The 26,905-nt window shown below is 39.0% G+C and overlaps 1 protein-coding gene across 1 annotated transcript in view; it reads right to left on the reverse strand.

Moving 5' to 3' along the window:
• Positions 1 to 26,054, reverse strand: part of LOC311172831 (phospholipid-transporting ATPase FetA-like) — a gene marked incomplete at both ends in the record, with an annotated part of 40,792 nt that extends 14,738 nt beyond the window's left edge. Inside the window, 13 exons of the mRNA XM_084236358.1 lie at positions 2,235 to 2,278; positions 4,083 to 4,291; positions 7,646 to 7,842; positions 12,685 to 12,773; positions 15,132 to 15,290; positions 15,935 to 16,017; positions 17,090 to 17,160; positions 17,518 to 17,590; positions 19,901 to 19,962; positions 21,535 to 21,633; positions 22,400 to 22,513; positions 25,361 to 25,419; positions 25,985 to 26,054. Coding sequence (XP_084092484.1) covers positions 2,235 to 2,278; positions 4,083 to 4,291; positions 7,646 to 7,842; positions 12,685 to 12,773; positions 15,132 to 15,290; positions 15,935 to 16,017; positions 17,090 to 17,160; positions 17,518 to 17,590; positions 19,901 to 19,962; positions 21,535 to 21,633; positions 22,400 to 22,513; positions 25,361 to 25,419; positions 25,985 to 26,054 — 1,329 coding nt within the window. The remainder of the gene's footprint in view (positions 1 to 2,234; positions 2,279 to 4,082; positions 4,292 to 7,645; positions 7,843 to 12,684; positions 12,774 to 15,131; positions 15,291 to 15,934; positions 16,018 to 17,089; positions 17,161 to 17,517; positions 17,591 to 19,900; positions 19,963 to 21,534; positions 21,634 to 22,399; positions 22,514 to 25,360; positions 25,420 to 25,984) is intronic.
• Positions 26,055 to 26,905: the final 851 nt, after the last annotated feature.

Consider the following 26,905-nt stretch of genomic DNA (forward strand, 5'->3'; position numbering starts at 1 on the left):
GAGAGAAAACATGATTAAGTTCCTGAAGACGTAGGAAGGGATGGCATCTAGAATATATAAAGAGATTGGTAGTAAAGGAAAAAGTGATACCTCTCTTGAGACTGAGGGAAATAGGTAAAGATGGGTTCTGATATATGTACTGAAAAGTATATTTAGCTGATAGTTTGAATTTTTCTCAATAAAGTAAAAGGTTATATCACCTGTTGCATGCTAGGGAGGATGGGGTACATACTGATTGAGGGCCTGAAAGTGAATTCTGGAGAATTTAATAGGAAGCTGATCACAAAAAAGGTAGAAAATTATCAAAGTGTCATTGGAAGAGATTGCAGTCAACCAGTCAAAAGATGAGTAGAAGAGTTAAAAAGACACTTCTCCAAAGAGGAACTGCAAACAGCCAACGGGTATATGAAAAAATGCTCAACACCACTTATAATCAGGGAAATGCAAATCAAAACCACAATGAGATACCATTTCACACCAGTGAGTATGGCCCATATTAAAAAAAAAAAACAAAAACAAAAACTGGCAACAACAAATGCTATCGAGGGTGGGAGGGGGGAAAGAAACCCCCTTACACAGCTGGTGGGACAGCAAACTTGTCCAACCACTAAGGAAAGCTGTGTGGAGGCTCCCTAAATTACTAAAAATGGAGCTACCATATGACCCAGAAATTCACTCCTAGGAATCTACCAAAAGGACACAAAAACATCAATTTGAAAGGAAACCTGTACTCCTATGTTTATTGCAGCACTATTTACAATAGCTAAGAGATGGAAACAACCCAAATGCCCCAAAACAGATGACTGAATCAAGAAGATGTGGTACATATACACAATGGAATACTATTCAGCAATCAAAAAAGATAAACTCATGTCATTCGCAGCAACATGGATGGAGCTGGAAGGGATCATGCTTAATGAAATATATCAGAAGGAAAAAAAATATTGGATGATATCACTTATAGGAGGAATATAGGGAAAGCAAACAAGAGGTCCAAAAAAAAAAAAAAGACACAAAAGTAGCAGTCAAACTATAAATCTGAGACATACAGTGGGGGTGGGGAGGTAAAAGTGGGGGATGAAGGTGGAGGGGTTTGGGGGAGACAGGTCAAAACTGGAGAGAAGCGCACAAGAGACTATGGTGACAATTCACAGGTGATGTGGTGGCAGGAATTTTATCAGGATTACACCTGAGGGGAGAAATAAAACACTGTACAAAAATGAGCAATGGGGAGAGGGGAGGCTCCCTGGTGGCACAAGGGGTTAAGCACAGCACTGTGAAGCTATCCACAGCCTCTGCAGCATGAGTTCAGTCACTGGCCGGCCAGGGAGCTTCCCACATGGCGCAGCAGACCTCTCCTGACTCACCTGCTGCTCTCCTCAGCAGTGTATTTTGGTTGGTCTGCCTGTTCTGTTTCCTGCTCTCACTCTGGTGAATCCTCTCAGCTCCCAAACCTGTGGCCTATACCCCAGCTCTCTCTTGTGTGCATAAATAAGTAAATCAATAATTAAAAAAAGCAATGATATAAAGAAAGAAATAAATTTAAAAATTAAAAATAAAATAAAATGTGGCTATCCTTTGACCAACCTATTCCACTTCTAGGACTTTATTCTAAGGAAAAAAATCATCAGAAAGCAAAAAATGTATGTGTTCCACAATGCTATTTCTATTAGAAAAAGAAAATGGAACAAAAAATAGGGGATTGGTTAAATAAATTAAGGTACATCAATACAACTGGATATGACAAAATGATGATGTAGACCTAACTTTACTGACATGGAAAGATCACCATAATATAGTGTCAAGTGAATAAAAGAAGGCTGAAAATAGCATTTAGGTGATGATGTTATTGTCTATTACCTAACTACCTACCTACCTACTTACCTGCCTATCACTAGATCTAGATGTGTATATATAAATATGAAAAGCATCTGAGGGGATATAATTTTATATTGGTTATCTAAATAGCACTAAATGATTTGGATTTTTTTAAACAGTGAGCATAGCTTCTTTTTTAAACAGAAAAAAACAATAAAGCCATTTTCATTTAAAAACACAAGCCCAAATCTCCCAAAATAAAAACATAGGTCATTTATAAAATGCTTTCTTATATTATGGGGCCAATTTCAATATTCAGAGGCTAAGGGAGTCCCCATTGGTGGTAACGATGCTGCTGTGCAGCACAGCCTTGCTTAGTTCCCTCAGGCATTTCACAGGTATCTGTAGTCACTCACAGCAGAAATTTCCACCTTCTTTCCATTCTCGTCAAAGACATCACCTGTTGGTAAGTAAGGGTTTAAAGGAATGGTTAAAAATTTTTTTATTGTGTAAAATAGATATAATAAAATTTGTCATTGCAACAACTTTTATTGTACAATTTAGTGGCATTAACTACAATGACAATGTTGTGCAACAATCATCATTACAAGTTTTCAAAATTTTTCAGTATCCTAAACAGAAACTTCCCAATACATATTTCCAGCTATTGGCAACTCTAACTTATTTGTCTCTATGAATTTGCTTATTCTAGATATTTCATGTGAGTAGAATCACACAATATTTCCTTTTATGTCTAGTTTATTTTACCTAGCATGCTTCCAAGATTCATCTATGATATAGCATGTGTTAGAAGTTCATTATTTTGTTAACCGTGTAACATTGCATTGCACGGATATACCACTGTTTGTTCATTCATTCACCTGTTGATGCACAGACACATATTGTTTCTACCTTTGGGCTATTGTGCTGCATGAACACTGGCATCCATCCATCTCTCTGAAACTGGCATTTATCATCTCTCAAAGAGCTATTTCTTCTGATTCTATATTCTGAGATTTGCCATCAAGCTGCATGGAATCTCCTCAGGCCGCCCAGCGACTGCTGCCCCAATGAGCTCTTATCCCTGAACCAATGCTAAGAAGGTCATCTAGGGCCCCAACTCTTCTCCCTTAAAAGTGAGGTGTTACACTGAGGGGGGGCGGGGAAAGGAGGGATTGAGGTCAAAATAAGGGGGTTGCAATTGCATGGGGAATATAAAAATAAAATTTAAAAAAAAGTGAGGTGTTAGTAGTCACTGGGCCTAGGAGAGACTTTGTACCTCAGAAAGTCCTCCAATAAAAGAAGTTACCTAGAAAAGATGTGAAAACAGTTCTAGAATGTTTAGGATTCTGGGCAAGTAAACAGTACAGACAGAATGTGGGTGGAAGACAGTCTGATGTCAAGCAAAGAAACCTATGACCCTTTCAGCCTTACACAGTATATGGTCAGGTCTTACACTGAGCCAGAGAATGAAGATCCTCACCAAATGAACTCATGCAAAAATAAATTTTTAGAGTTTATATATATGAAAACTTGTTTTCCAGGGATAGTAGGAAATATTAGAGGGGTCTAGTGTTTTTTTTAATTACTTTTAAATTGAGGTGAAATTTACAACATACAATTTGCCATTTTAAAGTGTACAGTATAGGGGTTTTTAGTGAATTCACAATTTTGAGCAATTATCACATCTCTCTAGTTTCAACGTTTTTTTCATCATCCCCACACATGCTCTTGCTTTTTAGATGTAATCACCTTCTGCTAGTTAGCACCCTGGGGATAGATGTTCACACATGTGAGGACTTAACATGATCACAAAGATAATAGTTAAGGCATGAAATAAATGAAAAATTGAGTGTGGGAGTACATTGATCAAACTCTGACTACCTTTGATAGCTTCTCTTAAGACTTTATTGGTTTGGGAATTGAGAGGTTAGCAGCTTCAGTGAATGCTGGTCGCTACATCTGGTTTAGAATGAGGATGAATTGTTTCTAAGACATTGGGAATTCTCTGAGAACAGAGATTAAGTCTTGTACATGGTGGTATTTCCAATGTCTTACATGATGAATTGCATCTACAAGGTGCTAAACAAATGCTTTTTGGCTAGAACTGAATGGGTGAGGGGCTCTTTGCTCAGTAAATAAAGAAGGATGTGAGAATAGAGGAAAATGTGAATCTGAGGTACACAGATTTCGAGCTATTCTTGAAAGTAATCTGCAAAGTAGAATTTCCCCAGGACTCAGGAAAAGCAAGAAGACATGCATACCATAGAATGTCCCGTTAATGGAACACTTGTGGAAAACCATGATGTTCTGAGTTAGGGTTCCTGTTTTGTCGGAGAATATATACTTGACTTGGCCAAGCGCTTCATTAAGCGTCGTGGTGCGAGCCTGTGCTGGTATGTTCTTTAGTGCATGAAACATCTTCTGATCCCAGTTGATATAGTAACTGTTGCCCAATCTTATTATCTCAACACTAAGGAGAAAGCAGGAAAAGAAAGGTCCTGGGTCAGAGCCTGAGAAACAAATATATCATCCTGGTTTCCGCCTTACCAGTCCTGTGCTAGGTCAGGGCCAGCATCTTCCTTGGGAACCTTAGAATTTGAAGGATCCTTCCCACTAGCCAACTTATTGTCATCCTGACTTTGACCTTTATCACTCAAAGCTTTACCATTTGGACCCAGACATACTAAGTTTTTTGAGGCATATCCCCCTTTCATTCTTTCTTCTTTCAAGATGTAAGTCATACATTTTGAACTTACATAGTAACGCAAGGCCTGACAGAGTAGAGAGCTAACTTACATTGATAAAAGACTGCCTAGGTTTAATTAGATGATTATTGCTGCTCTCATGTAAATCTATTGGCAGGGAAGAAAGAGAAACTGAAACACTCAGAGCTTCTTTGGGAAGAAAAAGGGAAGGAGCTATGAAAATCAGAAACAGTTTACAGAAGCTGACCCTCTGATAAATTTTTCAGGAAGAGCCAGCCTGCTTGGAGGGTAGCTTCTCCCTCCAACAGCCTCTTCTCTGTTCTCTTATCTGAAAGTTCCCTATTGTCTTTGTCACATTTCTCTTGTACTCCAAATAGCATACATTATAGTTTTCTTTTTTAAGGAACAAGTGCTAAGTTTTTTATTTGTTCATTTCTTGCATTTCAAGTATTCTTCAATGATATCCTTGGCCTAAAAGTCTCTTTGCCATAGACTTAACAATCATACAACTGCAATTAACCACTTTATGGGGTTTCCCCTCTGCTGATTTTACAGAGGACTACCCATTTCTCCAGTTTCTTGTTGTCATCAACTTTAACAGAGTTGATGTGGTGTTCAGCACAAAGGCCCTATGCCGACTTGATATACATCACAGTTGGATGCAATCACATAATGATGGGCTTGGTGCTTGCCTAAGGCTATGGCAGCTTTGCAAATTCCATGTGCTAGGCCATGGTGGATGAGGGTGTTCTTCAGCATCTTTTGTCCAGCAGTATTAATGCCCATGACACCTCAGGCAGCAACACCTTCTTCAGTCATGGTGGTGGGTTACAGGTGGAGTGGAATCTTGAATATATATGAACTTCCGCCTTTGTGTCATTTGGCAGAGGCAGGGAAATCTATAATATTTGTTATAGTTAAGAAAGCATCTTCATTTTAAAGCAGCGAAGATCTTTAAAGGACCTCCTTCCTATCCATCATTCATACATGGTATATGTTAGTTTTGATTACGTCATCAGTAACCCCTATCTGAGACGGCTGCACAGAGCAACATGGACTCTTTGTTTGAGGGAGGGAGAAGGTGCTCAGGCCCACACTGTTGACTCCACTGGTCCTCATGTGCCAAATCTTGGCCACCACTGCAATCTTAACCACATTGTTCTTTTGTTAGAAAAACTTTGCTGGTTTTAAGATAAAATTCAAACTCCTGGGGTTAGCATTTAAGGCTTTCCTGGATCTGAATCTAAATTACTATCCAACACCTTAGTCTAGTTACTCACTTTGTTAGGGAATTGTGAGGGGGAAAAGGATGTCCCAAAGCAAATTCCATATAGGCTTTGTGGACTCCACCCCCACCCCAGGTCAAAGCCAAAGACACTGGGAACTCCAAATCCCATCACCACCAAAGGGAAGGTGGCTGGGACCTGAGGGTGGGGTTAAGCAGCCAGGTGGATACAAAAGGCAGACACGTGGGCTTTGGGGGCTCTCTCCATTTTTGGGCTCTCGGCCAGCTCGCAGCGTCCGGCCAGCTCGGAGAGTGACTTTGGGTTTCCAGGTCGTTGGATCGGGTAGGACGCATTAAAGACTTTATTTCCCTATTTTCTCCCTGAGTTGTACATTTTCCTTATTTCTTTTTCTCTTGTAAATAAACCTTTTATTAACCCTTTTGTGTGTGTCTGTAGTAGAGTATTCATAAGTCCCTTTAAAGTGCGCGGGTGAGGATCCACAGCCAGGAACCCGTTTAATATCGGGGTTGCTCTATAACAACTTTTCTATGACCATGTCAGGCTTTTTAAAACCTTTTAAACCTTTGTACACGTTGATCTTTCTGTTTGCAATTTTTTTCATATTTTATGCTTGGTGGATTCTACTCTTTTTTCAAATATTAGTTTGATTATTACCTTTTTTTGTAAGCAACCAACTCTACACAGAACTAATCTATTCCTTTTCAAGGTCCCCATAGTATACACAAGTATATTTCTATAATATCATTTTTCATATTATACTATAATTAAATTATCTATTTTCATTTCTATGTTGTCAGTTTATCTAGAGAAGGACTATCTCGTTATTCATGTTTCCACTTCTAGCCCCTAATGTAGTGTTTGGCATATAGTAGGTGCTCAATAAATATATTTTCAATTAATAATAAAATTTAGTTGTATAATTTTCGGTTCAGATACCATAGTGCAGGGTTCAGGAAACCTAGAAAGGCTGTGAAAATGTTTAGGTGTGCATATGTGAAAGGGAATTTTGAGCACAAAAAAGATCAGTGTACAATAAGGACTTGTTTTACCTATTTCATATTTTTGTGCAAGTTGCTTATGAAAAGGGAGAGGAAACATCCTCCTTCTCTTCGCCAAATCTTGGGAACCAGGACTTAGGAACCTCGTCTGTCATTGTTTTTGTAGGAAAACACATTCTGAGTTCTGAGGAACTGACTTACAAGTGAATGCTTGGAACCCATCACATTGATAAACTAGAAGAGATGTGAAACTAGGGGCTGTCTCGCTTGGGCTCTGGCATTACCAAATTTGTGTGTATTTTTTTCTAATTATTTCATGTATTTGCATTTCTCATTTAATCATCTGTAAGGGCAGGGACAAATTTGTAATCTGTTTGCATAACCCGCATAGTCTCTAGCACAGCATTCTGGATATAGAAAGCATTTATGTAATCTCTGGATACTTCTCCATGTGTTTTGTACATCAGATCCTATTGAAGTAAAGGGTCAGACAGCGCACAGTCTACGCTTTCTGAAAGTTCATACTCTAGTAGGGGAATTAAGAAGTAAGAAGTCAGGCCTCCCCCGTGGCGCAGTGGTTGAGCGCTGGGCTGCGAAACTGCCTGCAGCCTCTGTAGCACGGTTCGATCCCCGGTCGCAGGGCGAGGGTCCCACATGGCGCGCACACCTCTCCTGTGTTGCTCCCCTCAGCAGTGTACTTCGGTCCTTCTGCCTGTTCTGTTCCCCGTCCAGCCGTTCTGGCTCTGGTGAATTCTCTCACCCTCCCACGCTTCTGACTGTACCCAGTGCTTGTATAAATAAATAAATCAATCTTTAAAAAAAAAGCAAGAAGTCGGTTCCTCACCCATAACCCAAAATGATCAAAAAAGCCTACCTGACATAGAGAGAGATGGGAACCATAGTGTTGAGAATAATGAAGTAGGACCAGAATAAAAGGCTGGCCGATCCAAATGATGAAAAGACATATTCTTTCCATGGCAGGTAAGTCTGGAAGTAGTAGCCTTTCTGGTTCTGCCAAAGGCCATTCCCAATTGCTAGGATAAAACACATACTGCCTAAAATCAGGAAAATCTAGAAATAAAAAAGAGAATTAAATTAACATTTTCCCCATGGCATGTGCTGCTTTAGTCTTACCTTTTGGAGCCTGATTGCTGAAGAAAAGCTTCTGTCCTTTCCAGGACAGCAGAGGGACCCTGGAGTTCACAGGTTCTAGGTGGTAGCACACAGGACAGAAAAGAAAGCCCAGCAGGAGCCACCCTGGGGGTTTTGATGGGAGAAAATAGTAGCTAAAATAAATTGATACTAATTAAGTGCCAGGAACTGCACTAAGTACTTTATGTATGTTGGTTAACTTAATATTTGTAACCCCTCTCTAAATAACAGGTGAGGAATTTGATAATAAGAATGGAGAGTATTTTACTTAAAATCACTTGACTAGAAGATAGGTTTTTTGTTTTGTTTGCTTGTTCATTTTTCTTTGAATTTACTTCTCTTTTTTCCCCTTGTAATTTATTAATTTGTCAGTTATTTATAGAACTGCATCTTTTGGGAGTACATTCTCACACTGCAATATGCATACATGCTTCACTCACCTTTCACTGACAGAGGTTAAGAATAGATAAACGAGAAATGAGACACCACAAGGTCAGGAACTTGTCTCACACAGGTGGGGACAGAAGGGATTAACATAGCCATTAATCCAGCGATAGAAACTATCAGACTGGATAGAAACTATCAGACTGCTGTAGGGAGTGTCATCTACATTTTTGCTTCTAACAATCATTCATTTTTTTTTTCATTACTGAATAGCATTCTACTGCATAGATACCACACAATTGGTTTATTAATTCATCTTCTGTTGGATAACTGAGTTGTTCCCAGTTTTTGCCTATTACAAACAAATGGCATTGAATATTTTGTGTACAAGACTTTGCATGGACATAAGCTTTCATTTTCTTTGTAAATATTTAGGAGTGGAATTGTGGGGTCCTATGTGAGTGTATTTTTAACTTCTTAAGAAACTGCCAAATATTTCCCAATATTTGGTTATGATAAATAGTTATACAATTTTACATTCCAGCAACGCCTGTAGAGAAGACATTAAGAGCAGCAGCAGCAAGCCTCATGCTGTAATAGAGGTAATTTTCCTTTCTGGTGGCTCAGTCTGAGCAGAAAGATCTGGTTCTGGAGGACTTCTAGTCTAACAGTGGAGGCACGTCGCTGGGAACCATGGGTAATTCTGTCATCCAGGCAATAGGGATGGGACAGGGTGTTGAAGGTCACCCTGTACTGTGAACCACCTCTAACATGACTCAGTAGTCTTTAAACCCGTGCCCACTGTCACAAAGCATGACGAGCTCAAAGCAACCCATCCCCACTATTAGATGAGTTACTGGTGGGAAAGTCTTTGAAGACAAGCATAGAAAGGCAGAAGGAGCAGTTCTGAGACCCTTTTCAGAAAACGACATTTAAAAAAACGTTTTATTATGAATTTTTTCAAACACTATTAAGATATATAAGTAGTTTAATGAGCCCCTACAGACCCATGACATAGCTTCAACAATTAGCAATTTATGGCCAGTCTTGTTTTAGTCAAACATCTGTTTTCCTTTTGTTTTAAACAAATTTCTCACACTATATAATTTCATCTGTAATAGTTTAATATATAGCTTTAAAGGATTTTATTTTAAAATGTGACCACAATGCCTCTATCACTTAAAAAATCAACAATAAATCCTTACTATCACTCAATGTTTGAGACTTGACAATTAGGTGAGAGATGGAAAGAACAAAACAAAGGAGGAATGAGATAAAACAGAGTAAAATCTGCTTTTATTCTTAGCCTAATGCAGAATTATATTGAGTAGTTCAGCTCTTTGTGATGAAGTTGTGTGATTCACTTTCTCTTCATTCTCTTCAGTGACTTGTGCAAGAGCAAAGCTATGCTCATGGGCCAGAACCTCAATGATGAGTTCAACTGGCCTCATAGCCTTTTTCTGAATACTGTATATGGCCAATATTAAAATATAAAACCATCTTCTACCTGCCACTTCTCCAGGCCCTACTTCATTAGTTCTGGTTTTAATATTTCAATATATTTATAATATATTATATATAATATATTTTATAATATATAATATTAAAATATATATTTTATGATCTTTTATATTATAATAATATATAATTTTATATAACATTATATATTATATATTATATTATATATTATTATAAATTATTATATATAATATAAATAATATAATATAAATATTATAAATTATTACATGCTATATAATATATAAATTATTATATATTGTATATTACATAACAGTATATATTATATAATAGTACATATAATAATATTATTATAATGATATTATAATAATAAATGATTTTAAACCCTCAAAGGCTATGGGAGAAAATTACAGGGTGACCTTCAACACCCTTGTCCCTTCTCTATTGCTGGATAACTGAGAATTACCCATGGTTCCCAGTGACGTGCTTCCACTGTTAGACTAGAAGTCCTCCAGACCAGATCTTTCTGCTCAGACTGAGCCACCAGAAAGGAAAATTACCTCTATCACAGCATTTGGCTTGCTGTTGCTGCTCTATATTTCTAAAGCTTTTCCTCCACCTAAGGCTTTCTAAACCCTTGTAGATGCTCTATGCTTATTCTTGTGATGGTATTTATTGATACTTGAGTCTCTAAAGCTTCACTTTACTTCCTTTTTGCAAGAAGAAAGGAACAGTACAGATCAAAATGGGGGTGGGAAGAGCACAAGGGACTATGGTGATGGTGCACTTGGTGGTGGGAATTCCAGTGACTTGGTGGTGGGAATTCCACGGGGACTATACCTGAGATGATAAAGAATACAATGTATAAAAATAAAAAATATTGTAAAAAAAATATATATAAAATTAAAAAACAAACAAAAAAGAAAGTAACAATAAGTTGATTGTTGCTACAAACCCTAGAGGTGATTTCATTAGCAGTCAGATGTAAGAACAGCATGGCAGCCTCACACTTAGCAAAAGGTACTTTCAGTAAAGGTGGAAAGAGACACTCTTTTTGTCACTTAACAGAACTGACTGAAAACTAAGGTCACAGCTGTCAAAGTGGAGCTCCCAGGCTTCATAGGCAGCCTGTAAAGAGAAAGGACTCCTTGTCCTTCGGACCTTCACATCTGTGCCTTTCATTGGCCTTCCCGAGAAATACATTGGAAGTTTCTGGCATCATTCCAATTTCAACCAGTCTGCTGCTTTGCCCTACAAATAGGCTCTTATTTAATAGACAGCATTCAGAAAGCATTGCCACTGTGAGCTCTGGTCACTAGAGAGAATGATGGAATTAAACTACAATTTAGCTGTGGGCGCATCAGGAAGCAGCTTTGCAAAACATACTTCCTGTGTTTGCCAGATTTCCCCCTAAGAAACATTTCCAAAAATGGGAAAAATGAAATGTTTAAATTAGGAAGAATTTCTGCTTCAGCTTCAAGAAATGAGAGTGCATTGCCTCTGACCACATTTACAATGTCCTGACAAAAAGATGACATAAACAAAACTGTTGAGCTGATACGACAAACCTAGCTAATTCAAGGATACTTCTCCATTTCATAACTATTCAAGAGCTATTTCCTGAGTATATCTTTGTGCAAGGTACTCCCAAGAATACAGAGATGAATATGACCTTACAGGGTCATAATTTGGAGCTCAGAGAGTCAACCATTTTTTTCACTCACTCAGCAAATAATACTGAAGCTCCAATTACGTTGTGGGGGGTGGGGGATACAGTGGAGGAAAAAAGGACAGTATCCTTACTTTTGGAGAAATTACAATCCTGTGGAGCTAGGTAGACAAAAAATTAGTTACAAAATGGAAAAAATACAATTTAATTAGTGCAACGTGCTGTGAGGAATATGAAACAGATTCATGAAATAAAGGTCTTGGGATTCAACTGGTGACAGAGAAGGCCCATCTGCAAAGATGACAGTGAATGATGAAAAAGAAGCAAGCCATGCCATGCAAAGACCTGGGGCAGACACTGTCAGCAAGGATAAAGGTTCTAAGATAGGACCAAATTTGCTTTCTCACTTGATTTGTAGTTCCCCTGGTTATAGATTTTCAGTTCAAAACAGTTTTCACTGAGAATTGCCAAGTTATGAGTCCACTGGTTTCTAAGACCCAGAAGTCCTGCTGAGAAATTTGATACTAATTTAAAACTCAGGGGTTTTTTTTTTGTTGTTGTTGGTATTGCATTCTTTTCCCTATGAAAAACTTGAGCAACTATTTTATTCCCTTCAAGCTCTAAAATTTTATGATGCTTAAGGGATATTTCATATCTGAAACTCATAGCCTTCTTTAATTCTAGGAAATATTCTACTAATTTCTGACAATGTTGTCCCTTCCAGTTTTTCTTTCTGATACTTCTGGTAGATGAATTTGGGGGCTCCCGATTTGGTTCTCCATTAGAAGAGTATCTTAAACTCATGCCATTTGCAGCAATATGGATAGGGCTGGAGGGGTTCTGGTAAGTGAAATAAGTCAGAAGGAAAAAAAAGATAAATAATGGATGGTTTCCCTTATATGTGGAATATAGAGAAACTGAACAAAGGGTCAGGGAAAAGACAAAACTTGCAAGCTGACCACAGATCTGAGGCACACAGCAATTCTGGTAGTACCAATCAGAGCATCAAATCTTAAACAAATTGTGTCTATCCTCCACAACAGAGGTATAAACTAGAGACTCCCTTGTCAACTGGTTCTCTTCTTTCCTACTTTAGACATTAGCATGTGGAGTCCTGAAACTGCTTGAGACTTCCAAAAATTAAATTTCAAGTTGGAAATACCAGCTACTTTGTGGAAGATAAGGAAGTATGTCTTTTTGTGAAGAAACAGAAAAAAAAGTCTTTAACTTACCCAGATCACAAGGACATTCATGAGATGGTCTATTTGTGTCTGTTTAAAGGTGTACTTTCCACTATTCTGCATTAATTTGGTGTCTGGCCCTAAATGAAACAGGGAGACATCAGCTCTTAGAATCACTAAATATACTCAAAGACTTGAGATTGGGTTGAAATGTACCTTATGACCAAACCTCTTTCCAGCGCCAGGGGATAAAGCCTGGAGAAAAGGTTCATAGTTAATATCAATAACTCAAAGAATGAAAAGTATGTTTCTCACAATAAGAATAAATCTTAGACTGTGGAAAACACACTAGTGACCAAAGGGTCTGGGGAGTGTGTGAGGGTGGAGGGGAGGGCAGGTGATAGGATATTGGCGCTGTAACTTTGGTGGAGAATGAGTGAAGCACTTATGTGCATATTCCCAAAATTACATAGTTATGAAATGATTAGCAAATCAACAAAATTTGAGAAAAAGCTGTTTCGAAGGATAAAGCACTTCTATAAAGCACTTCTATAATGCAGACCCCCTTCCTGTAGCACCTTAGACAGTCTAGTCTTTCATAGATGAGTTAAGTAAAAATAGGAGTCACATGCTTCTCTCTTATCACCATCTGATTTATTTAACTTAGGAAAGGGTTTTTATGAAAAAGAGATCTCTATCTTCTTTTGAGGAAACCCACTGCTTGAACAAGCTATATTTAAAATTTCTAGCTAGGGTAGGGAGAAACAAAAAGGCAATGGCTGTGATTTCCTCTGAAAGGAAGCTGAGGAGCTGAGACTTCTTGAGCTGAGAGACAGAAATTCTGTATTTCTTCATGATAAGGGCAGACAGCAAAAATATGTAAAAAGTTTTTAATGGAAATTGGAACCAAAGTTGTAAATTACTGGGCAGAGATGGGGCTGCAGAGAAAACACAGACCTTTAGAAGAAAGTGTATGTAGCAATTTCTCTAGCTTTTTCCCATCTGATTATTATTTGTACATGAACTCTAATAAAGGAATTTTATTAATGTTTGCACATGGGGAGCTGGAACGTCCCTGGGTAAGCACTGAAAATGCAGGGCATAAGCTATGCCACCCCTGGGGTGGAATCCATCTTTCTATGGACCCTTGGAAGATACTGTCCCTGTAGCTTCCAGTCTCTCAACCAAACTTCTCATGACTTCATGGCCTTCAAGGAATGTTTAAGAGGAAAGAGTGGCATAGCTTATGCCCTGCATTTTCAGTGCTTACCCAGGGAAGTTCCAGCTCCCCATGTGCAAACATTGATAAAATTCCTTTATTAGAGTTTGTGTACAAAGGTTTCAAGCAACTCATTTTTGCTCTCAGTAGCTGACATGTTCTTGGGATGGCATCAGTTCCCCTCTGTTCTGAACTTCCCAAAGTTCCCAAGGATTTTTCACTACCTTGTAACCAGCAAAGAGTCAGCAGGAAACATTAACTAAATTTGTGCTAGCCTCTTTGTAGAAAATAATTTTTGCTAAGAAATGCACTTTTTATGTGTGACAATGTGTGCATTGGGGGTAGCTGATGAAGAACAGTGAAAAAGTTTATACTGCTAAGTGTACTTTAAATCTTCTGAGTTTTAGAAGCTGCTGCTGTAGGTCAAGAACCAATGAAGAAGCTTCCACCCTCAGCTCCCTAGACTCTTAAGCTCCCCCTAGAGCACAGATCCCATTATTTTCCACATAAGTGAAGCAACTAGGATCCCCACGTCTAGGAGTAAATTCTCAAGAAGGGGATCTCTGAGTTGAGTGGTATTCAGTTTGGTGAATTCTCCTCAGTGTTAATCTCTTGTGTCCTCATCTTGCTATGATTGTCATCAAAGCCCATTGTCACTGAGGGCACAGGGAGGACAGAGGACTGTACAGAGGTGTCCTCCATTTTCATGAACCATATCATAGTCCAAGAAAATACTTCTATATGTATAAAGGGAATATGGTTGTAAATGACATCTCAAAAGGACCACTGCTAACAATCTACAGGTGCCTTTTCTCTGGCACAAATGCTTCACATTGTAGTTTATATTCTTAACAATGAGCACTGTGTTTCTTTTTCTCCTCCTGGGAGCAATCCACATGTTTACTCTCCCCTTTCACATGTTCCCCCTTTGTTAATTCTGTGTGTACTTCTTCTACATGTATACCTTCTCTTGCATCCAGATATGACTGGAAAGACTCATGAATGCCTTGTAGTCTTGGAACACAAAGCCTTCCTCTAACAAAGACAGAGCTGATATGTTGGCAACTCATTGCTTGAGATAAAAGAATTTTTTTTAATGTGAAAAACATTTCTTCTTAAACCACCCGTTGGTCCACCCACATCCCTCCCTTTCTATCTGTCTCAAGGCCATAGTGTTCTGAGTGCCATATCTACATCCTGTAAACTAAAATACCCACAACCTGGCCATGCATGAAATCCAGCAGTCTGTGGGGCAGACAGACATACCCTGGAGACATACCAGTAAAAATCACCAAGCCACAGCACCAGTCTGTATTCCTGATGACACAGCCTCGGAGCAGCAGCTTGTCGTGGTCCAGAGAGTAGTTGTTTCCCTTATAACTCAGTACTCCTGCGAATCTGTCCAGCTTGTTATTGGGAGTCTCACACTTCACTTCTCCTGAAGGAAAATGAAGGAGTGAAAGACCTGGTTTTGTCATCACAGGCCTTTCCTAACAGGGTAGAAGAAAGCTTAACAAGAGGGAAGAACATCCCTTTTTCAAAATACATATACATCTTTTTCCCTGTCCTCTCTTAGCTGCTGCCCATGTCTCACCAGCAACCTTTATAAAGGCAGGCAAAGGTTTCTGGGCATCAAAGATGAGTAATTCTGCAGGTGACACAGGTTATTCAGAGAAAGAAAACCTACCTGGTAACTCATCACCATCAGCTGAGGTCTGGCCTCTGAATCTGAAGAAATTTAAAAACTACTTAACTTAAAGCAAGTCTAGTATTTTTTTCAAAATGACTTTTTCCTGATTAGTAAAATAAAATAGGCCCTTTGTAAATATGTATGAAGTACATTCTTCCTAGTTAGCTTCTGTATAGCTACTCAAAAATATGTTTCCCAAAATAACTTCATATTACACAGTCTATTGTAACCTCTTTTTTCACTTATAAATATGTTGTGATTTTTTTCATGTCAATAAGTGTCAACCTATTATTTTTTATGTTATAGAACTCACTGTACGAATGTACCATGATTTATTTAACCAGTCTTCTACTGAAGAAAATTTGGGTGGGCAAAACTGTACCCTAACTCACCATTGAAGGCAGACAGAAGCTTCAGGTTATCTTCTAAGTCACTGGTAACTGAGAGCGCCTGCTTCACTTTCAGGTTGGTTTCACTAGAGTAAAGGATGCACAGTCACCAGACGACAAGGCATAAAGACAACAGCAGCACGGGCCAGTTTCTCCTACTTCATGGGATTTACAAAAGAGATGTTGCAAAGGAGTTTAGACTTGAGCCAAAAGAGATTACTGCTTAGGTTTGAGCTTAAGAGTCACTCTCACTGTTCTTTTCTTGCAATGACAGTATTGAAGTAGAAGCTACGAGGGAGCCATGTGTTAGCCCAGTTACTCTCCTCTGCAACACACTACCACTACTTTAGCCAGCCCATAAGATCTTCCAAGTCAGATGCTCTAGGGAAGCTGAAGAGACATCATGAAACAACTCAGAGGTGGCATTTGCTCCCTTCGAGAATAAGGAGCAGGATTGGTAAGAACCTGTACATCCCTCCAAGTAGACATGCTCCTCACCTCACAAATATTTATAGGACCCATGAAGGAATCCCAATTAACCATTTACTGATACAGGAGACACAGAGGCAGAAGCAAAATGGAAGCTACATTTCAAAAAAAAAAACTTGTGGGCATTGAGAGGAATAGTTGTTAGGATGCAGATTGATAGAAACTCCACAGGACAAACTCTCTGAAGATGGCCTCTATCCTACACTAAAACCTTGTCTTTTGCACATTAATGAATTTCTGTCTTAAGTCCTCTATGGAACATGGTGTTTGATTACTAAATAATTTCCTCCATACTCATTTGCCTCGACATTCCCCTTCCCCTGCCCCCAGAAATTTGGAGTTCTATTCTGAAATGTTACAGTTTTGTTATCCTCTTTCCTGCCAATCAGCATCCTTGATATAGCCAGAGTATCCCCAGTTTAGAGAAGGAGAATATGGTCCTTATTTGCTCAGATTCCACATCCCGTAGATGCTCAATGACAGCCTTAGATTTGAGGTCCCAAGTGTCTGGCCTCCTATTTCTCTTGTTTGGATAGCCTCCTCAGCTCTACATTGCTACCTCCGTCTGCGAATATAGTTCATTGTCTGCCTCATGCTCTCTCCCAGTGAGAAGCCTCTCTAAGCTTTAGGCTCAACCATCTTAAGGGATCATCAGGAGGGAACACTTACCCATCTAGTTCTGCTGTTTCTATATACGTCAGACTATAGGGCTCACTGCTAGAGAGTAACAGTATGTCAGCCTGTGGTGAGAAAAGTCAGACAAGATAAGGAAAGCAGGGATAAGGAAACCTTTGACATTACAGTGACAAAAGCAGTTACCTCAGGAATGGGAGCTCACTCTAAGAATTTACAGACATTTGGTTTACTTTGTCTAGGACCCATCACTGCTACGACAGATGCCCCTCCCCCAAAACTAGCTTCGTTTTACCTGTAAGAGGCAGACAAGAACAAATTTCTTACCACAGGAGTTGCTGCTCTTCAGATGTGAAGTGAGGCAGATGGAGGTTACCAAAGGCAGTGGGAGCAGAAGGACCAAAAAGGTTCCCGTACCCACTCAAGCCAAAAAAGAAAAAGCTAGAGCCAAAAGAGGCACCTACCGGAACAGGCTGATTATTTTCTATTTTTATTATATCTCCCACTTGGATATTCATCCATTTGTCCTTCTGCATCCTGTAAGAAAATGACCCTTGAATGCCTGTTCTGAGAATTTCCCCATAGTCCTGTTTTGACAATCAAGAAAGAAAGAATAAATAGCTGAGCTGAAGTCAAGACTCAGAGGAGGACCAAACTGGTCTGTGATGTATTCTGGCTACAATCTAGAATGGGGCCCATTTCTCTGGACTTTAGGTTGTCTTGGTTTTCTCAGACCGTATAAAAGTATATGAAGACATACATTTTTTTTTTAAGTAAAAGTAATATATGCACATGGCAAAACAGTTAAAATAATGAAGTATATAAAAGGAAAAAGTAAAGTCTCTTTTTTCCTCCAGATTTTAACTTTGCTTCCCAAAGGTAGCCACTATTAGTAATTTTTTCCCTAGAAAATATCAGTCCATAGAATCACATACAACATACATGTTTAAGTTACATACTCGATGCATAATTTTCTGTACTTTGCATTTTTCATTTAATAATATATTAATAACATATTTTGAAGAGCACTTAGAGAAAATGTGGCTTTTTTTTCAATAGCTAAAATGTTCTCTATCATATGGCTGTACTAAATTTATTTACTTATGTTAAAATTGGATTACTTTCAAATCCTCAAATTCCCACCTCCTGTACAAGGCAGTCTGATAATAGAAGCAGATTCTACAATAATAGTGGCTTTGTTCTCTCTTCTTTTTTGTATCTCAATTTCTCTACTTGTATAGGGCCCATAAATCACTCCTTCCTAATAAAGGACTGAGATTTATACATTGCCATAAACCTTTTGGAAATAGAAACTACCCCTAACAATTCTATTATGCTAAGCACTCAAAGAGTTGGGAAAGAGAGGACACATTTTGAGACCATGGCCCATTTCGCCTTTGAAAGACACTTTGTTTTCTGTAAGCATGATATACATCATCACTTTGACAGACACACAAAAGGCATGTGTTTTCAGAACATCTTTTCTGGAAAGATAGCTTCTTTGAGATCCATGTGTTCTAGAAAAAGCCATTTTCTAGAATACAGATTGTTTCAACAACTAGCCTCACCTCAAATATTAAATTAATCAGACACTCACTGATTTACAAAGTCTAACCAGGGCCCTGCTGTGAGCTCCTACCTAGTACCCCTCTAAGACAAATTTTTCTCCAATAATCTTAAAAAAGCCCAATTGTTCAAGCTATTGAGTTCCTTTGGTCAGTAATTCCTTAGCCTCATAACTTTCTGATTAATCCAGTTTTATCTATGTTTCATTTTATTTCTATTTCCTTCCTTGATTTTTAAAATGTTCTTTTAAATCACAACTCAATTTTTTTGTGGTATCACATGAGAGGCTTTAAAGGACCAAAACACTTAAGGAAATAATGAGTAAGAAAATAATAAGGAAATACCTTGAGTAGGAATAAGCAGACACAGTAAATAATAGGATTATATAGATGCCAAAGAATTTCACAAAACAGAATTATATGATTAAAAATGATAGCTACTGTAAGGACTCTATGAAAAAAGACTGGACCTCAATCTTTAATTCCTTCAGGTTTGTGTGTCTTTATGATTGTGATTCTGCACAGACTGGTCATTTTTCCCTTCATACAATCTCTGCTTGTTGAATTTTCCCCCACGCCTTTAGCCCTAGCACAAATATTACCTCCTCTAGAGAGTCTTCCTTGATTCTTTTAGCCAGCTATCATTGCTTATTTTTATTAATTACAAGAATAATTTTTGTCCTTCTTATGATAGTCTCCACATTTTGCTTTGTATAGGAATTATGCCTGCCTCCCTCTTAAGGTAATTTGCTCAAAATTTGCAGATCTCCACCAAATATAAATACTAGCCCAACGGTATAGATAGTTATGACCAAATACCACAGATATGGGGTCAACATCAGTACTTTCTTCAAAAATGTAAACAAAAAAATGACATGAGCAAAAGTTATAGTAAAAAGGTCAACAAGACATGTCAGAATCCAGTGATCGTCTACTGACAGATGTCTCCATGCTAATTCCTGCAGTGATAATAATTACCTGCATGTTAATACCAGGTTATAATTTGCTAATTGATTTAATGCACAATATTTAATTTTTATTTTCACAAGCATCCCATAAGGTAGAAAATACTATCTCCACTACATAGATACAAAATATGAGGACTGGAGAGGTCTACAGTCACATGGCAAGTTTAGGACATAGTAGACTTAGAAACAAATTCTTATGTCAACCCAAAGTTCTTTTCACTGTCCTGAGTTACCTTTCCAAAGTACCCATCACATTAAGCTTCAGCTTCCCCAGAGCCAGTCTTTCCTAAACTGGCTTCCCTAGAAGGACTTACCTGCCATTTGTCAGCACCAGAACAGACTTGTTGTTGACTTGATTGTCATTTTTGTGCCTTTTCTAAAATGACACAAGCAAATATTCAGGAAACTAGTTAAAATGCATAGAAAGTTAATATTATGAAAAATTTATCCAATATTGTTCTCCCTTTTTATAATTTTCCTTTTCCCCCCTGAAGCCCTTCTACCATTAAAACCAGGCCAAGAGGCTGATTTCATGAATCTGAGAAGCAGGGAGCGGGAGTCAGAAAAAAAACCCAGGGTGACAAGGAAGGCAAAATCTTGACTTTAAATGTCAAAAACCAAAGCCTACAGGAATAAGAAAAAATGACTTATGTCTAGACCTCCAGAGGAGCCAATACAAAATGACAGGCAGGCCTAGAGTCTCATACACCTTAGCAGGTAGAAGGAAAACTGAGGATTCTCAAGCACATCCTCACCTCCTTCCCACAGATAGTCAACACACAAAGGCTTCTACGGTGGCAATGAGGAAAGAGGAAGATTTTTCCACTTAACAGCCAAATAGAAGGAGAACAAGTACCGCGCATGTCCTGATGTTGGGGCTCACTGAATCCCCTCCTTCCAGGGCAGGACTGGAAAAGGGACATAGAGAATCCTGAATTTGTCAGCCTGTTTATCTTAAAGAGACCTGAGTTCTAATCAGAAGTAACTGGGTTATTGTGAATTGGCAAGTTAAGTTTTTGTTGGTTGTTTTAAAAGGTTTGGGTGATGGGGGGTGGTATGAGTTTACTTATTGAGAAATAAAGTTGCATTTTGGTAAAACTGAGTTGTGACTAAAACCTAACTTACTATATGTACTAATTCTGGGTTTAAACAGGTATAAAGTTACAGAGTTGGAGAAAGACCCTGCTCTCAAATTTTGGTCTAAATATCTATCCTGGCAAAATCAGAACTCTCTTATGGAAATTTCAAGCAGGTCAATAGGACTGGCTTCCCAAATCCCACTAGGAGGCAGAGTATTGAGTCCTTACCCTCACTTTTCCAAGCCAGTTGCTAAAGGAGCAAAGAGGAAGACTCACTAGGGGCCAGTTTCTCCCTCCAAGGCCATCAAAGGAGTCAGCCTCTGCTTATGTCATGAGGCTTCCTAAAACCAGAGGGCTCCTAGCTGCGTATACCTAACAGAACTGAACATTGGAAATGGAACAGTGAGAGTTGGAGAGGAGAAGGGGAATGCAGGATGGGGAGAACAAAGATATGAACAGGAGAAAGAGGGAGGAAGGGAAGAGGAATATACAAATGGGAAAAGGGGGAATGGAGGAAGAAGGATGAGAGCAGAATGGAAAATTCTAAGAAGGGAATAAAGGGACAAGTGGGTTATTTAAAAGGAGGAAACCCAAAAAATGGGCTCAAAAGTGGTGTCAGGAGGAAGACAGAGAAGGTCTTACATTACCACTTTCAGGCCACGCACAGACCACCAATCTTGCCCTAACTGAATTACATAAATATTTATCTGGGATAAAGAAGGAAACAAGGAAAGGAGACATCTCTCTCATTCGGCACTTCTTCCTAGCTCTAGGTAGTCTGGGAAGTCCGCCTTGCCCCACCTCCCATCCCGCCTGCCCTGGTCTGACTAGGTATGGTGAGAGACTAAAGGCTGGGGAGGTCACTTCACCAGGTCATCGCTGGCATCCTTCACTGCTGTTATGGACAGCACCACTATCAGGGGGACCACAGTTGTGTACCATGCCAAGGAGGAGATCTGGGGAATCAACTGTGAGAGGGAAGGGAGAGAAACTTGGGTTAAAAGCTTACAGGATAACATATTTTCTCCCAACTCCCTATCCCACCACCATTGACATCCCTACGGGTTTGTAAGAAATACAACTCTTTGTTTTCCTCTGTTACAGTCTTTGTAAAGCTCCCCAAATATAAGTAAACATCTCCCCAAAAAGGACAACACAAGTGGAGGTTCTGAGTTGCCACCGATCTGCCCTGAATCCCACTACCTTTGTCTTGACAGCAAAGGGCCACTTCTCCTCTGATAAGGAATCTGCTGGGGACAGGGGAGTTTACGTGGACACAGGGAAACCACAAACCCGTCCACACCCTTTTGGCACAAGGGAAAACCCTTTCTTCCAATTTGGGTCTTCCCTTCCCTGCTTCCTTCCCTGTGCTGGCCCACTTTTGTTCTAAACCTTTCTCCTTCAACACTCCTGCAAGTTAACTTTCTGGCAGGGAAGCTGGGGAGAGGAGGAGGAGGAGGAGGTGGCTGGGGTGAAATCTGTGGCTTCCTACGGTCAAGCTGAACTCTGACTGCCTAGCCATGATAAGGGAATGCCCCTTCCTCAGGGTTTGGTGACCTACTTTCCTTGGCTAATCCTGACCGCAGCTACTCTAGAGCACTGTTGAGACTAGCTACTTGTCTATTATCTGAAATAAAAGATATTTCTCAGTTTGGAGAGATTAACTGATTATACAGCCTAACCCCAGAGAGGTTAATAAAGTGTTCTGTGGAAAAGGCCCCAAAAGGAAATTACCTGAAGGATCAGCAAGATGAGGAAATAGGCATTTGCAAGTCTCTGGAACTGTTCAAATAGATTCAGGGGCAAGAAGTTCAAGACATTATATTTTGAGGTCTTGATGGAGTTGTCCTGAAAGTAAAAGAAAACAAGTAAAATTGGAGGAACAAAGGACAGTTTCTCTGGTAAGTACTTGCCCCCAACTCCCAGTCTTAACAAAAAGGACCAAGACCATTCTCAGAAACAGGAAAAAATCACAATAAAGAATTTCTCCCCTCAGGTGCGTCACCATAGTTTTCCCATCATCAAAGGGCCCACAGTCCTCCACCACACTCTATGGTGCTCTCCTCCCACCGTCTTCCACAGTGTCTCAGATCTACTGTCTACTTTCAAGGGTCAGTCATACAATTTGTCTTCATCTGATCCTTTGCTTGGATTCTTCACTTCATTTAATAGCTAATTAATGTATTTCAGGTTTCTACCCATTTAGGTAGCATTTGTTTAGCAAACAAAGACAAGAGTCATTATGATTCTCTTGCAAGACTGAGGTATAAATACTTCTCAGCTATCTTACAGATAGAGTATTTTGTTCTACTCTTAAATGTCAAAGAGAGGAAATATCTCAAGAATGTAGAACATCTGCTTAACTAGGAACTTTCTCAGTGTTTAGCTTTTTTTGGCAGCAGGGATAAAATTTAAATACGATAGAAGTTATAGGCTTTGGTTTTGGCTATTTATTGGTTTATTTGGTCACTGATACCTGACTGAGGGCTAAATGGAGGAATAAAGGAGAACAGAAGGCTAAGGATCTATTGGGAATCAGTAGATAGAGGCTGGGAAGATGAAAAGGAATAAAAATAGGGGAAACATTAGAGAAATGAGAAGAATGAGTAACTGGTAGGGACAGGGAAATGAAAAGGTTGGTAAATACATATGAATCAGATAAATATGTTTATTCACTGACTATTTAGTACATATTTATTGAATACGTTTTCTATGCCAAACATCATGGTGGGAAATGTAGCTACAGAGAAGTATGAAACTGGCACCCTTTTATTCAAGGGGTAATAGTTTTTTGGGAAAGAGAACTCATGGTTTTCAAAATCATATTCAACTCCCACAACTACCATGTAAGGTGGACATTATCATGCCCTTTTCCCTCATAAATGAGGCAAATGAAGATCTGAGAAGTAAAATGACATGCCTAGAGATACAAAGTAAGGAGCAGAGCTATGTTCAAACACAGGTCTGTCTGATGCCAAACTTCTCTTGATTACACCACAGTATTCTTCTGCAGGTCGAGATGTAGGGGGGAAAGCTGATTCCACAGCCATGACCTTAATATTATTATTAACTAAAACCTCTTTACCTCAGAAACTGTGAACTAATATCCTACAGACTACAAACTAAGAATATGTATGCCTATATATCTGCCTCTCTCTCTCAATATATATGTACATCTACCTATCTCTTTCTATATATATACATGCATGAAATTATATATGCATAAAAGCATCTGTTATAATTAGAAACAATCTAAATGTCAATTCATAAGGAACTGGTTATATAAACTATGCTAAATCTGCATTGGAAACACTATGCAGCTCAAGAAAGAAATTAAGGGAAAAGCTATTATGAAATTATGATTATAAGAACAATGCCAGGTCATATGTTGAAGTTCAGAACAGTGTCAGAGAGTAGGAAAATAAGCATATATATTTGTATTTGCTCTGTTTGCACAGAGAACACTAAAGAATATACAAGAAACTTGTAACAAGAAACTTCCCTATAGGGAGCAGATGTGGGCAAGGGTGTTGGAGCATGACTTTTTTTTTTTTTTAAGATTTATTTTATTTATACAAGAGCCAGGGTACAGGCCAGATGTGCAGGAGGGTGAGAGGATTCAACAGAGACAGAGCAGGGAACAGAACAAGCAGACTGATAAAATACACTGCTGAGGGGAGCAGTGGACGAGACAGGAGAGGTTTGCTGTGCCATGTGGGTTGCTCCGAGGCCGGCGGGGATCAAACCGGCTCTGCAGAGGCTGCGGACAGCTTCACAGTGCTGCGCTCAACCACCTGTGCCACCAGGGAGGCCCCTGACTTTTTCAATATATATTTTTTTATGAGTTACTTTATCAAAAACAATAAATAAGTGAAAAATAAGTAATCCAATAGGAAATGGGCAAAGATCATTCATAGGTAGTTTCCAGAAAAAGAAATACAAAGGGCTAATTAACATGAAAAGAGTATTGATTGAATTCAAAATTAAGGATAGATAAAGTGTCATTTTTCATCTAGGAGCCTGGCAAAGATGACAGATGACAGTACCTAGTTTGGCAGGAATGGAGACATGTGAGAGGTCTCCACTACAGATAGAAACATAAATGGATAAATATTTTTTGAGGGCAATGCAATAATATGTATCAGAATTTAAATGTGTTTTCCTTTTGATCCAGCCAATTCACTTCTAGGAAACATTCATATCCTACAGTCACACAAAAGTGCAAAGATATATGTATAATGATTCATTCAGGATCACTTATCATAGCAAAACTCTGGAGATGTTTTTTTGGAGGGGGATATGAATGCAGACATTGGTAATGTTCATCGATAGGAGGCTGGTTAAGTAAATTAAGGTATATCAATACAGTGGTAAACTATGGCACTTCCAAGTGAATTAGGCAGATCCATATGGCAGATCAATTGTCATAGATGTTTAAATGACAAAGGAAAACTTTGAAACTATGCTTTTGTAAGAAAAAACTATAGTATTTCTAGGAAATATATGTAAGACCCCAAATCTGAGATATAGTCTCCCCTGAACATAGGTCATTGGATTCACCTTGGGTTTTGAGCCTAAGCAGCACAGCTCCCATTGTTTAGAAGCTTGAAAGATCTGTGTTGTAAGATCTACAAGGGGGAATATCAGAGGAGAATACCAGCCCCCTTCTGAAATAGCCAGAGGCCTGATACTCACTGGATAATCGAACAGAGTGTTGAATTCTCTGTTGTTGGCTCGCAGATGTCTCTCACATTCTGAAAAAGAGGAGAGAAATGATGACAAGGCTGCCCCCATGTAGATGAGCCTGGAAGCTGGCCGAGTGAATATCCCCACATTTTCTAACTGAGGACAGCTGTTTAGCAGTAGAACTTTGTTTCTGTACTCAAAGAATAAAGAAATATAATAAAATGAAGACCAAACAATGAAAACTAAAGAAATATAATAAGAATGGAAATCCTTAAGTACTCAAGTTTTCTTGAGGCAACAGGACAAGTAACTTCTAAGTTCTCCACAATTAATGTTTCTAGTAATCCTATATATGTCTCTGCAGACAACAGGGCAGCCTGCACCAACATTACTACCAACAACAGAAATGCAGTCCTCCCTCAAAGGCCAATTTCAGCACCTTATTTTAAGATATCTGTGGCTCTTTTCAAGGCAGCTTTTCCTAAATATGATTAATTAAATTTAAATTAACAGATCATCATCGATTATCTACTGTGTGGAATCCCAGCACTCCTTGTTATAGGGGCTATTGTCTTGGTGCCTGGAGTTCCTGCTAGTCAAGCTAAATGTACAGTCAGGCACCAGGCCTCTCACCAAAGACAAAAGTCTTGGTATGAGGAACATACTGGGAAACCAGGATCTGCTGAGAACAGCAGGCAGACATTTTGGTCAGATGAACAAAATCAGCTAGAAAACCTTACTTGTAAAGAATTAGCAGAAAGTTAGGCAAATAGGGATTAGAGATAGTGTGCTTTGATGAGCAGAATAATGGAGCCCCCCATGCAATAGCCCCTGGCCACTAGCTTGCACCAGATGGTGATGCATCCCCCATGCATGTGCATTCCTCCATGTATTTGCCCGCCTTCTCCGCTCTCCTGTCTTCTCTGAACCTGGTTCTAAATAAAGATGAGACTGCCCTTGTAACGGGACTGCACCTTTTTGGGTGTAAGCCGCTCTAGGCCTTTCTCCCCTTGGAGTTTGAATATGCTTTCCTTTGTCCCATGCCTGCTCCCAGTGCTGTGCCCCATGAGGTGACACTACGGCCCAGAAGCCATTGTGCTAGATGCTGTGAGGGTTAGAAAGATGAGTAAGACAAGAGTCCTTAACAGGAGTTTTAGTTTTGTAGGAGTCCAATAATAGTAACACATGATAAAAATCATCACATCAAAACAAATAGGCATTAAAAAGTATTATAATGAAATCATTACTATGCTTTGAAAAGTCTTAAAAGTATATATTATCAACAGAGATTTCTGTCTTGAATGAAACTTTCCTACAATGTAGCCTCTTCAATTCTTCATTGGTTCAACAAAGCATTTACTGGGATCTTGGTAGGTGTCAGGCCCTGTGCTAAGTCCCAGAGTTACATTATCACTGACCATACTGGGCTGCTATTCTTAGTGGAGAAGACAAACAAAATTTCCCTCTACTGCAAGGGCAGTGATATAGGTAAGAATAGGCTGTTAGGGGTACACAGAAGAGGAAAGAAGTCAGGGAAAGTTGGATATGGAAGTA

This window comes from Talpa europaea, assembly GCF_964194135.1.
Source record: "Talpa europaea genome assembly, chromosome: 7".
Taxonomy (NCBI): domain Eukaryota; kingdom Metazoa; phylum Chordata; class Mammalia; order Eulipotyphla; family Talpidae; genus Talpa; species Talpa europaea.